Below are 12,955 nucleotides of genomic sequence, written 5' to 3'. Positions count from 1 at the left end.
AGGGCAGGGTGTGTGCAGGAGAGCTCCCGGTGGCCAGCACATGACCGGACATTTGTACAATTTCCATTTTTCACAGCATGAAACTTTCTCCTCCAGGAATCCTTCACCTACAGCTACTGCCATTTTATGACTGAGAAAACTGAGGCACCGAAGGCCTTGTCCAAAGTCACAAAGCTTAAACCCAGATCTCTGGTCTCCCACACCAAATCTGGGGTCTGGGAGTAGCCCGAGGCCATTTCAGGAAAGGTAAAGGGCAGAGGAGAATCACAGGCTTTGAGAGACCCACAGGCATAGAATTCCCAGCACACACCTGTGCACACACCCAGCCTTGAACTTGAACTCTTGTGTGCATGGGAACTCACTACTTCCTGAAGAAGCCCTGTACATCGTTGTTCCCCGACTGAGGGAAAAGTCTTCCCCATTCTGGGAGGAAGTGACCAAATGTGAACTGCCTGTCTGCCTCATCCACCCTCACACTGACAAGAAAACTGAAGTTCGGGGACAAGGGGACCCAGGTCACAGGCCGGTGGGAATCTAAACCCTCTGGGCCTGCCAGACTGGGCATGGCCTTTGCCAAACCCCTCTGCGGTCAGGCTAGGCACAGAGCCAGCCTGCACGCTCCCCAAGATAACCTGGCCCCCTCCTCCCTCCCACCTCAGGGACACCCCCATGGGGCTTTGCAGGGCTCTAGCCTTCCCAGGGCCCCTTACCCTCCACCTCCCAGGGGCCTCCCTCCCACCAAGCCAGGGAAGGAAGTCCCCAGGATCACAGCATTTCCAGCCGAGGATCCTGTTACTGGAAGAGAAAATGCGGGGCACACCTCCCCCTCCGCCTGGTCCTGCAGCTCAGAAGAGGAACCTATGCAAGGACCCCTCAGGGGGGTCCTGGACAGAGGCTCCACTCCTCCACCTCACCTGTCCCTCCACCAAAGAGGTGGGGAGCTGTTAAGTCCCAGAGAAAGAGAGAAGTTCAGGGCCGGATGGATGGTGGCTAAGCTTGGGGCTGGGCAGCGCAGCCTGGTGAGGGGAGCCCAGACCCTCTCCACTAAGGAGGTGCGCTCTGAAAGGCCCCGGATCCCAGTGTCCCTTGTCCTCACAGGGCCTCGACTTCCCCAAGAAGCAGGACAGGGGCAAGCTGGGGCCATGCACTTCAGGCGGAATAGGGTCCCGGCGAGGAGCGGAGGGGGCCCTGGGTCCCTGGCCCCCCAGGCCCTGGGTAGGGAGGACCCGGGGTCTAGGTCGGGGTGGCGCCTACCCCTGGCAGGCCGGGTCCGGCTGCGGGAGCGGCTCCTCTGTCGCTGCAGCCGGGGCCGCCGCAGCAGCCGGTAGTAGTAGGAGGACCTCCCGGTGCTCTTCCTGGCGTTGCCGCCCGCGGACATGCTGCCGCCCGCCGGGCACCGGGCCGGGCCTGGGCGCTCACTCGGGCCCCATCGGCCGCTCCGGACCGCCCGGCGGGCGCCCCGCACTCTCCCGCGCTGCGCCGCGGCCGCCGCCGAGGCCCAGGCTGCCCCACAAAGTCGCCCAAACTCCTCCCTCGCCTCCCCGTCCCTCCCCTGAGCAGCCGGCCCCGCGGCGGGGGCCGGGGACCGGGAGGCCGGGCTGGCACCGGCCCGGAAAGTCAGTGCGGGAGAAATCCCGGCCTGGAGTCAGCCGGGCAAGGCGGCCCGGAGTGCCCCCGACCCCAGGTGGGACCCCTGGAGGGGTGCACCCCACCCCGCGGGGCGCAAGGGGCACCCCAGCGCGCGGGCAGGTGTGAACGGTGCACACCCGCGTGTGCGCGGCCCCGAAAGATGCCTGCTTGGAAGCCAGACGGGCACCGTGCTACGGGAACAGCCACCTTGAATTAGGGTCCTAAAGCGGCTGATGGCCCAGGCTGGTTCCTGTCCCAAGGGAAGGAAGTGGGCTGAAAACCCTCCCTCAAACACACAGCTCCACAGGCCCCCCGGCCCAGGCAAGTGGAAAGCCTTCCCTTTCTGCAGGATACTTGTCTAATCTCTCCATTTTAAAGGATGCCGTCTAACACAAACAGTATTCCTACATCATTGAGATTGCAGTGTGTATCTCAAGCACACAAAAGTCCGGACTATCAGGAACTTCAGGGGGCTTTGCCAAGCTGTACATTTTGTTCCTTTTGATCTGGACCCTTCCCCAAATAAACCATCACAGATCCCTAGTTGTCCTCCCTCTGGGCATGGTCAGCAGCCCCGCAGGCCTGAGGGGAGGGCAAAATGATGCCCAGGCTACTCTGGGGACCATAAGCTGAGCTGAGAAGGGAAAGTGCCAACTCCACTCTCTGTATTGCTTTGCCTGAAAAACTTTCTCAAAGTCTCTCACTCTCTAGCTCAAGAACCTTCCTTGGCTCCCCAAAGTGTAAGGGAAACAAGTCCAAACTTCCTTCCTTGATATTTGGCCCCAACCAGACCACCCTTCAGCCTCATCTCCACCTGCCTCTCCCTTCTCTTTGCTCTACACCCACCAGGGACCCTTCTGCCTCCATTTCTCCATGGAGCCCAAGTCCGCCCTTTTAGGTCCTGTTGCCCTCCCTGACCATCCGGGCCATCAGCAATCTCTCTCTCTCCCCTCAGCAACATTTATCTTTTAAATTATTAAAACAACTACCTATCTGAGCTCCTCCCTTCAAGGACAGAAGGGGAAACTGAGGCCGCGAAGGGAAGTCTGAGTTCCATCAGTCACTCATCAAGTGACAGAGGCAAGGGGCTGTCGACATGCACACTCAGGGGTGGCAGGTCAGTGTCTGAGGCTGTCTGGGTGTCTCCCTCCAGAAAGGAAGGGAAGGTGGGGCCTGGAGGGGTGGGCAGCCTGGTGGGAATCCGGGCCGGGTTTTGCTCCTCACTGGGGAAGCCCCCTCCTTAGCTCCTCAGCGTGGAGGGAGGGCCCAGGTCAGGAGGAGCTGGGACCACAGCTGGAAGCCAGGCGCCTTCCCAGGACCAGGGGGGAGGGGCGGGAAGGGTAAGGCTCCTTCAAACCCAGTCTGGGGAGTCCAGAGCCATCAACTCCCCTGGCCCCTCTTCCCAGAATAATGGCCAATCCCACAGAAAGATGGAAAACCACAGTGTCCACGGGGACATCAGTAGCCTTCTTTGGGTTAAGCGTTGCTCCATCTCATTCCAACAGCAGAAACCGCACAGGAACGGCTTTAGAGACCCCAGGGTAGAGCCTGCACCCAGCTGCTAGGTGCCTCTCCAAGCTGTGGGCCTTCCTTGCAGGCGCCTCCTCCCGCCCAGGCACCAGAGCCCAGAGGAGCACCTCCCATGCAGGTGGGGCTCAGAAGCCACCCAGTTACACCCCGACACTTCCAGAGGACAAATAATCTCCACCAGTTTGCAGGATGAGGAGCCCCAGGAAGTCCTGCTCAGAGTGGGGACGACAATCTTGCTCCCAAGGCCGGAGCTCCTCTGGCCCAGTTCTAGCTCCTTTGAGGGAATGGAAGCTCGGAAGCTTGCTGCTAACTCTGACTAGTGCTGGGGACAAGTGGTCTTGGCCTGCCCCCCAACTGGCAGCCTCAGACCCTTGTGTGGCAAGGAGGGAGGGAGCAAGCCCATCTCAGGATCTCATCTGTAAACAGTTGGGTTCCAAAGGTCTGGCCCAGTCTCTGCTTCAGCATCTCCGGTCCTCTGTACCTCAGCTTCCCTGCCTACCTAGAGGCTTGGTACCCCTGACCTAGACCCCTGGCCTAGCTGCCTGGAGGGGAGTCAGCTAGTGAATTCCTGGCTTTGGAACAGAATGGCTATTTACCCTGGTGGCTGGGTGCTGTGTAGGAAGGGGGAAGGGCAGGATCTACAGGCCTGGCCTTCCTGGCCCAGGACCCTGTGGTGGGCAGGCAGACAAAGACAGCTCCCTGGAAGCCCCAGCAGAGCATCTGGAATCGATCCTGCTGGTGGAGCTAGCCACCCACCCCCTGGGCCACCCCCACCTCCTGCTGTGAACAGGAACCCCAGGCCTCCTCCCCTGAATAGCTCCCTATCCTGACACAGCCTAGGCTGTGGGAGGGGCACCTGAAAAGCCTGGTCCATCCCTTCCACTGCTTCCTGTGGCTGACAGACAGACCTACAGACATCAGGCCAACACACACACCAGGGGCAGCCCCCTATGATTGCCTCAGACAGAACAGGCTTCCCAGGCCCTGCCTGATCCAAGAGCCCCCGGCCTAAAAGTCCAGTTCTCCCACCTGGTCCACCTCCAGAGGGGCTCCTGAGTTGGTCCAGTTCCCCACTCCACGGCATGCTGCTCTGAGTGGGGGTCAAGACTGCAGCCCCCAAATCACCCCAGCTTATCCAACAGGCATATTCCTAGGTTTCCTCAAGATACTTGGTTTGGTGAGGCTGAACGGGGCCTAGAAATGTGTGCGTTCAATAAATCCCAGGCAGGGAACTAGGGCTCACTACTCAGTCACCCAACCCCAACACCGTCAGAGCACCTACCTCTGCCACAAAGCAGCCACCCCCTCTGCAGGTCCTGTCTCACTCCTCCATCCAGCCTCCAAGGCTCTTTCCAACCTCTGGTCTTTCCCCTTTTATAGGACAACTGCCACCAGGCTCTTGGGAAGGCCCGGGACTGATGGACACAAAGAATTCTCCTCTGGGCAGAAAACTCAACACCAAGTAGAATTACACCATTGGGAAGGAGATGGGGTGCCTTAGAGCTGGGCTGAGAAGTCCGGGTTCACCAGGGGCCAAGCAGGGGCAGGACAGAAGGTGCTGCAGACACAAGGGGCTAGCGCTACCCCGCTGCGATGGCGCCTCTTCCTGAGATGTTAGGTTGAAAGTCAGAGAGCCAGGAGAAAAGAAAAAAATCATATGGCCAAATTTACCTTTGAAAATCCTTAAAAGCAGTTTTTCCTTGAGCACTGGAAGGGATCACCCATTCCTTCAGCAGAGCACAAGGCGAAAGGGCCTGGACTACATTGAGGGACCCTGTTGTATTGGGAAACACCACCATTGGCAACCAGGTATCTATCTTCAAAACCTAGATTCTCCAAAGGAGGAGAGATGGCCATGCATGGAGGGGATCACAGAAACCAAGACTTCCCAACAGCACAGAGGCCTGAGCTGGACCTCGAAGGGCTTGTCTGAGGGCAGAGTTTGGCTTTAATACTAGTAACGGTAGCTGGACTGCATTTAGCAGGTGCCTTGCCCCAGATCTTGCTCTCGGCATTCCACACCCATTATCTCACTTAATCTCACGGCAACCCTAGTGGACAGATGTTTTTTGTTTTGTTTTTGTAAAAAAAACAGTGGAGACACAAAGAGAGTAAGTTCCTTAAGGTCACACAAGGAGCCAGGATTTGAACCCAGGGAACTGGCAAAAGCAAAGGTCATTCTAAAGTTGAGCAGGACTTAATGCGGAGGCGGGGGAAGGGCAACAGTGCAAAACTTCCCTGGTCAAGGGACAGCAGGGGGCTGGGGGGACGGGAGTCCTGAGGGGGGGCGGACAACCCACACCAGGCTCCACACAATGGGTGTCTGGAGGGCTCAGACCTGTCAGGTTTCCTGTCGGGACAAGGGTGGGGGGCGGTAAGCAGGGAAGTCCCCAGCCAGGCGGTCCTGTAGACATCCGCCTTCCAGCCAGTCTCCACCTCTGTCCTCGGAGCCCTAGGCAGGGGCATGGGGGGGGGGGGCCTGGCACTGAGGGTTCAGGTCACAGCCGCTGCCCTCAGAGGCCGCCTGTCGCTTCCTGTACCCATCCTGCCTCCAGAATGAGGCTGGACCAGCAGGCGGACCTTCACTGGGGAGATGGGGAGGCTGGAGGCCAGCTCGCCCTGTGCAGGGGAGAGCAGAGAGGCCCTAGGAGGCCAGACAGGGCACCCCCACCCCACCCCCCACCTGCCTCCCAAAAACCACCCACAAATTTAATGACATCCTTTGCAGAAAATGGCCACAGCAGGGCCAAGATGACCCTGGGCTCGGATGGCTCTGCCTCTCACCACAGGCGGAACTGGGGACCCGGTCAAGCGTGGACATTTGAACACACACAGACAGAGCCTCAGGAAATGTGAGTGCTTTTTCAAACAAGTCACCTCCCGCTGGGAGTGGAGCTGGGGAGAGGCCTGGGCTCTGACTGGGGTGGGGCTGGGAAGCAGCACAGGGGACTGGACCTAGGACCTTGTTCCCTCAGGTTCCCACAGGCCACCTCCCTGAGAATCGATCAGGATCCAGAACCCAAACTCTCTTCCAGAAGCCCCAAGAAAAGGAGCTTCTCCCTGGTACCGACCAGTAGCCTATTTTAAAATCCTGGGCCGTCAAATGTCGAAAGAACCTGAGGATAAACGATAGGGGCTGGGAAAGTGTGGCCCAGAGGGAAGGACAGCACTGTCCTGCGGGAAGGCCCTGCCTCACCCTGGGCACCCCCCAGTCACAGAGGGTGGATGGCCCTCTTACCCAGCGCCAGCACCGCGGAGGTGGTCAGCAGGGCTCCTTGAAGGGGAAGGGGCAGGGTCAAGGGAGGGCATGACCCTCCCAAGGTCACGTGTAGGGGAGAGGCTAAGCCAGGACTCCCCCTGGGGACCTGGATCCAGCGGCCCAGGCTGCCTGCCTGTGTCTGCCCTTCCATCGCGCCCGTGCATTCTGCCCACAGGCCCCTTAGCTTCCCCTCCAAGCTGGCTGTCCCCAAGCCGAGGGTCCAATCCCGTGGCCCTGGGGAGGCTGGGATCCACTCTCCGGCCCGTCCTGGCCCTCCCTTGCCCACCCCCAGCAGCCGGTGTGTCTGCCCAGATGGCCAGGCCTGGAGGCACGCTCTCTCTGCACTTCCTCTCCCTGCCCTGACCCAGAAATTCTGCCAAGCTCCAGGTGGGCCCGGGGCCCCAGCCAGGCTCAAGGCCCCTCCTTCTCCCTGACCCAGCCTGGGGCTGAGGCTCAAGGTCTCTGGGCCTCTTCCCCTCCCCCTCACCCAGTGATGGGCCCAGATTGCTTCACCCCACTGGGTGGCCAGAGGGGGTGGCATATGGTCCCAATGTGAGGTCAGGGAGCCCCCTCCCTTTCACAGGCAGGCCTGCCCGGTCATCTGCAAACCATTTCATGGTTGGCACTGGCCTCGGCTCCAGGACCCAGGGCCTTGCTAGGTCTCTGCAGAGCTCATGAGGAGGACAGCTGAACTGGCCCAGTAGCAGGCTCCTGGGAAGTTCTGGCATAGGCAGGGAGCTGGAAGGGCAGGGGATTTGGAGTGAGGAGTTAATGCCTTTTAGCTGTGTGATCCCAGATGAGTGCCCTCACGTCTCTGTGCCTCTATTCCCTGGAGGGGAGAATGGGCCTGAGGATCCTCAGCTTTATGAGCGCTTGGGAAGGTCAAAGAGCACAGCGGATTAAAGCCTTGGGGATACACTGGGCAGCACCTCCCCCTCTGGGCTATTTCTTTTGTCACTCATTTGTAGGTTCTTTAAGAGGACAGCCCAGAGCTGGTCGGATCAGTTCTTGACCCAGAGCAACTTAAGACTGACTGGGAGAGAAGGTGGCAGCATTAGAAATGTGGTGACTGAGTCCATCGGTCTGGCATCAGCGCTGAGAAAACTGAGAGGAGGAGGAGGAAGTCCTGGAGGGCTGCCTGGAGGAAGAGGCACTGGCATTGCGCTGGAAGGCTGAGTAGCAGTGACTGGGTAGAGAGCAGAGAAGGAGAGGGGAGAGAGTATGGCCAAAGGCCCAGAGGTGGGAGCCAGCAAAGTGTCTCACGAGGGACAGTGTGTACAGCTGTGAGACTGGAGCAGACATGGGGTGGGGACTTTCGGGCAGGCTACATGAGGGGTGAGATCAGGGGAAAGCGATGGAGAGAGATCCAAGTGGGGGCGAGGCCCAGGCAGCCCGTCCAGAAGGGCAAAGGAGAAGTGGTGAGGACAGAACCCTGAGAGGAGATCTGCGTTTGAGGCTTAGATCTGTGGCTGTGTGGCTGTGCACCTTCAAATAAGTCACAGCCCCTCTCTGATCCTCACTCTGCCATTATAAAAAGAGGGGCTAGCTCCTAAGACAGGCCTGAGGTGTGAGGCGGGGCAGCGTGCCCACGAACTACACTTGGAGCATTCAGAAACAGACGCAGGGCCCCACTCCCAGCATCCCTGAATCCAATCTTGGGGACAAGGCCCAAGGAATCTATATTCTTAAGAGAGCTTGCTAGCAGCTTTTTGGGGGAGCCACTGGCTAAGACGGTTCTGGACTCTGTGGTCCCACCCCAGGTTCTTTGCATTGCTGTCCCTTCCACCTCATTCATGCTGACCAGGTCTTCAGAGGGTCACCTCCTTCCCATTGTTCAGGCCTCAAATACGACCCCTTCAAGACCTTCCCGGCCCCCTTGTCTCAGGCCCTAATCTCCCCCACATCTGCCCACAGTGTCTCCTTGTTGCCTCATTTGGTGTTCTTCAGCTGACCACAGCCTCCTGAAACCACCTTATCGGTGTAACCTGTGTCTACCAATCACCTCCCCCAAACTCTAATGCAGACGGGCCCTTCTCAGCCCAAATCACGGCCACATCCCCAGAGCGTGGATCAGCACCTGACATTTGTTTGATGAGGGAGGTGAGTGGAGGGAGGTGAGTGGAGGGAGGTGAGTGGAGGGAGGTGAGTGGAGGGAGAAAGTCCCCATTCTTTTTTGAAGACTGATACAGTCATGGGACCAGGGACAAGAGACCTGCCTCTCTGGACCTGGGCTTTTCTCCCTGTGTCGCAGGCTGGAGGGTTTTCGTGCACCTGGCAGCCCGGGGCCGGCCAGGAGGCTGGAGCTGGCATGGGGGCGGCTCAGAGGACACACGAATGGATGAATGCATGCCTGGCTCCGCTCTCTGCCTCTGGACAAGCCTCCTCCCATTCACGGCCTCGGCCTCCCCTCCTGTAAAATGGGCTTGGTCTGGTGGGTCTTTCAGAGACCCTGAACACTACACTCACAGTCTCTGCGCTTCATCCAGAATACAAGTGGGGGCCACAGAAAGTGTCAGGGGAGGGGTCAGCATTGCCAGAGCCACGGGATCCCACGGTGACATCCTAAGGCCACAGAGGTGAGAAGCAAATACAGCTTCTGCCACCTTTCCCCCTCAGGTCCCCCTCTGAGTCAGAACAGTGAGACTCTGCCCCGACCCTGGGAACAGCATTTCGCCTGGAAATTCTCCGGGGAAGGAGGAAGGGCTGGGGACTACAGTTTCTGCACCTGCTCAAACAGGAAGTGGCTGAAAGTTTGGGCCAAGGAAAACAAGTTCAGGGTCATCCTGGAAATCAGTCCCCATGGCTAGGGACTTGCCCATTCCCCAGATGAAGCTATCCTAGTGGTTAGTGATGAACACACACAGAGGGAGCTCAAGGGGGAACGGCCCTGACCATGGGCAAAGGCCTAACAGGAAGCCAAGTCTGCCCAGCCTGTTCCAGCATACCTTTGGCCACGGGGAACTCACTACCAAACCAGTTCCTTGCCCTTGGAAAGTCTGAAAGTGAATCTGTGTTCCTATTAGAAACTGAAGAAGCCACTGGGTGTGACCATGCGCGCGTAGAATCCCAACTACACGGAGGCGGAGGCAGGAGGATCACAAGTTCAAGTCCAGCTTGGGTGACTTAGCCAGATCTTGTCTCCAAAAGAAAAGGAGGAGGAGGAGTGGAAGGAGGAAACAAGAGAGGAGGGGGAGGGGAGGAGGAGGAGAAGAAGAAGGGAAGGAGGATGGAAGGAGGAATAAGTAGATTGCAGAGGCCGTGAGGGATCTAGTGGTCAGCTCCCTCTTGAATCAGCACTCAAGAGGCTCAGGACTTGCCCGGGGTCCCTCACGCACCCCAGGGTCCCGCCTCCTTTCCCAGCAGCAGCTGTGGGCACAGTGAGACGATGCCAGGAGGCGAGGGCTGGAGTCGGGGCTCCTGGCCCAGGTACCTACTCCTGACTCTAACCCCCGGTGAGGTGTGGGGGCTGACCTCTGGCTAACCCTTATTTGAAATGCCAGAAGACACAGGCAAGGATCCCAAATTGTCCTCGTGCCCCTGAGAGCACCGGGGTGCAGCTGGGCTGCAGAGGCCTCTACACGGCCCTTAGATGGACGGCCCTCTCCTCTGCCTGTAGCCCAGGCCTGAGGAGGCTGGAAGGTGGTTTCAGAGCTTGCCGGGCCTGCTTTCCCTGACCTCGAGTTTGTGCGCTCCTGGTGCCTCTCGCTCACACTCACCACCCTTACGCGGACTTCCATGCACACACACACTGACTCCCACTCAGGCCCATTCCCTGCCCCAATGCTGGGCTTGCCAGGCCCAGGCCCAGGCCCACACAGCCGCCTGGAGCCTCACCCGCAGCCAGGGCTGCCCCTGCCCTGCGGGGGCACCCTGGGACAAAGTCCTTGCCCCAAGCTCCACCATGGGGAGGGACAGACTAGGGAGCCCTTGCTCAGAACTTCTGTGTCTCTAGGACTGTGCCCAGGGTGAGCCCCTGAGTGGCACGGCTCAGGGCCCCAGTCTGCTGAGTGACTTGGCAAGGCTCCCCCCACCCTTGGCCCTGTTCTCCATGGTGCAAAGAAAGCGACAGTCCAGAAGCACAATTCTCAGACTCTAAGACACTTCAGGGAGCCAGGCATGTTGACACACGCCTGTAATCCCAGCAGCTCCGGAGGCTGAGGCAGGAGGATCACGAGTTCAAAGCCAGCCTCAGCAAAAGTGAGGCACTAAACAACTCAGTGAAACCCTGTCTCTAAATAAAACACAAAATAGGACTGGGAATGTGGCTCAGTGGCTGAGTGCCCCTGGGTTCAATCCCTGGTACCAAAAAGAACAAAAGACCCTTCAGAGGCGCGTGTTAAAATGCAGATGCTCAGGCTCACCTTAGAGAGTCAGGTTTAGCCAATCTGGGGCAGATTCCAGGAACCTGAATTTTTATGCAGCAGGAAGTGGGTCCCCCGGGTATTTTTCTGTAGAAGTGGGGATTGAGCCCTGGGGTGCCCTGTCACTGGCCGATAGCCCCAGCTCTTTTTATCTTTTGAGACAAGTCTCAACCTGCCATGGGAGCCTCCTGTCTCTGCCTCCTGTTGTCACAGGAGTGAGCCAGCAGTTCCACCTGTGGGCTCTTAAGTTCCCCATGGAATCCTCAGCAGAGACAAAGCGGCCATGTCCAGACTCCAGCTTGCTCTGTTTCCCGGAACCCAGGGCCCACAGGCAGGCAGGGGTTATGAACCTCATGGTGCAGAAGGGCCGACAGAGGCCCAGGCTGCAGCTTGCACACTCCCTGAGCCACGTGCAGGCTCCAGCTCTGCCTCTCTCCCCAGATTCCCAAATGCAGTCTGCAGCCAGGGGCCCAAAGGGTCAGCTCAGGCCAGGCAGCAGCCCTGATTGGCACCTCTGTCCTGGTCTTGGAACCCTCTGACTTCATCAGGTCTGAGCTGATTAAAAGATCCCCTTACGTCTCTGATAGGCATGGTGTCCCCTTACAGGACTGTGAGGGACATGGTCCCATTTGAGGCAACACGGCCTGCTTGGCCCTGTGCTCTGGCCAGCTTCAGAGTGGACGCCGCTGTCACAAGGGAGGCTTAGACACACGCACTGGGAGAAACGGAGGCACAGAGAGGAGAGAGCCTTGCCCACACTTGGCAGCACCCAGTGCTCGCTGTGTGCCAAGCAGCATGAATGCAGCAAGTCTTCATTGCAACCTGAAAAGCGGACACTAGGACTGTCCCCACTTACAGACACAAGGGTTGAGGAGTGGAGGAGACTCAGCCCTGCGGCCGCCTCCATGGTAACTCCAGGCCGCTACAAACGGTCTCCCTCTCTCGTTTCCAAGTAACTAACCTGCCAACAACCCCTTTCCAAAGGCCAAGAGGATGGAGCATTTGTAAAAAGGTGTCCCCGAGCAACAAGGCTGGGGGCCCTGGCTTCTGGTCCTAGCCCAGGAGCGCGGTCAACAGATGTCCCCCAGTAGCCCACGGTGCCTGTCTCCACTGCCTTTGCCCATGCCCCCTGGGTCTCTCCTCCTTGCCTCTGCTCCTGCCATTCCCCTCTGGGACACAGGCACAGCGCAGGCTTCCTAGACCCTCCATCTCGTGACCTCTGACCTCGTCGGGCTTGTGTCCGCTTCTCTTCATCTCTACTGACCCGACCCAGGGCCAGGGCAGCACACCTCTGAGAAGCTCCGGGGACTCCCCACCTCCCAATTGCCCCCACTTCTTCTCCTCCCTCCAGAGTCTATTCTCCACTAAACACCCAGAGTGGACATTTGAGAAGCGGCCCTGTGTCCCAAGCCACCAGGAGCTGGCTGGCTCCTGGCTCCTCTTTCTGGCTCACCTCTCCCCAGCCACCTGGCCGACTCCCACCCACTCTTCCTTTCTAGAAGAGCCGCCCCTTCCTTCCCAAACTCACCACCAGCCCCCACGCCTCCCTGCACCCTCTTCTCCAAGCTCCCTGCCCCTTTCCCGTCTCGTTGTGCCGAGGAGGACATTTTTGGATGACTCATTTCACATCTGTCTCTCCTGGCACACCGGGCACTCTCTGAGGCTCAGTCCCGTCGGTCGGCCTGGCTGGGGGTCCTACCTCCAGGGCCCATCCCAGCGCAGTCACACGACAGCTGCCCATCAGGAGAGGGGGCGTCGCAGGTAGCATTCAGGAAAGCACCGTCCGGCGCACAGACTCTGGAACTCCCAGGGGCTCCGGGCACCATGCAGCTCCGGGGCTCTCAGGAGAACAGGACCAGAGGCCCCCAGCCCTACCCCGGCCACTGCTCAGGGCTTCTCATCCCCTCCTCTCAGGTGTCAGTGCTTCTCATTCTGTGATTTATAGCCCACCCCACGGATCCCCCCATTATCTCTCACACCCAGCGCGATGCCTTGCTGCCGTTTAATAATGCCGGTGGCTCGCTGGGCCTCTCCCTGGAGAAATCGAAGGTTTGCCTGTGCTTCAGGAGCAGGCCCACAGGCCCTTGTGGGATTCAAGGGCTCATCTCAGACCCCAACTGGAACAGCAGGTCAGCGCCTCGCACTCAGGGCTAACTGTGTGCGGGCCCGCTGCTCT

The 12,955-nt window shown here is 59.0% G+C and overlaps 1 protein-coding gene and 1 long non-coding RNA gene across 14 annotated transcripts in view; one reads left to right on the top strand and one right to left on the bottom strand.

Moving 5' to 3' along the window:
* Positions 1 to 12,955, bottom strand: part of Dab2ip (DAB2 interacting protein) — a 249,500-nt gene that overhangs the window by 183,124 nt on the left and 53,421 nt on the right. For 6 of the 13 annotated variants that reach the window (XR_013438282.1, XR_013438281.1, XM_078048125.1 and 3 more), the window contains exon 1: positions 1,255 to 1,467. The exons of 3 other annotated variants lie outside the window; for them this stretch is intronic. Coding sequence is in view for 8 of the 10 variants with exons in the window: in XM_078048125.1 (XP_077904251.1) it covers positions 1,255 to 1,378 (124 nt within the window). In the remaining 2 variants the exon portion in view is untranslated. Of the gene's footprint in view, positions 1 to 1,254; positions 1,470 to 12,955 lie in introns of those variants that run through there. 4 more of the 13 variants (XM_078048118.1, XM_078048121.1, XM_078048130.1 and 1 more) reach the window with 3 other exon arrangements.
* On the top strand, positions 5,644 to 8,911 carry LOC144377350 (uncharacterized). The gene is made up of 3 exons (XR_013438278.1): positions 5,644 to 6,011; positions 8,366 to 8,518; positions 8,670 to 8,911. It is a non-coding gene; the product is annotated as an uncharacterized LOC144377350 (long non-coding RNA).

This window comes from Ictidomys tridecemlineatus, chromosome 4 (genome assembly GCF_052094955.1).
Source record: "Ictidomys tridecemlineatus isolate mIctTri1 chromosome 4, mIctTri1.hap1, whole genome shotgun sequence".
NCBI classification, from domain to species: domain Eukaryota; kingdom Metazoa; phylum Chordata; class Mammalia; order Rodentia; family Sciuridae; genus Ictidomys; species Ictidomys tridecemlineatus.
The sequence above is the reverse complement of the archived record's forward strand: the minus strand, read 5'-3'. Positions and strand labels throughout refer to the sequence as shown.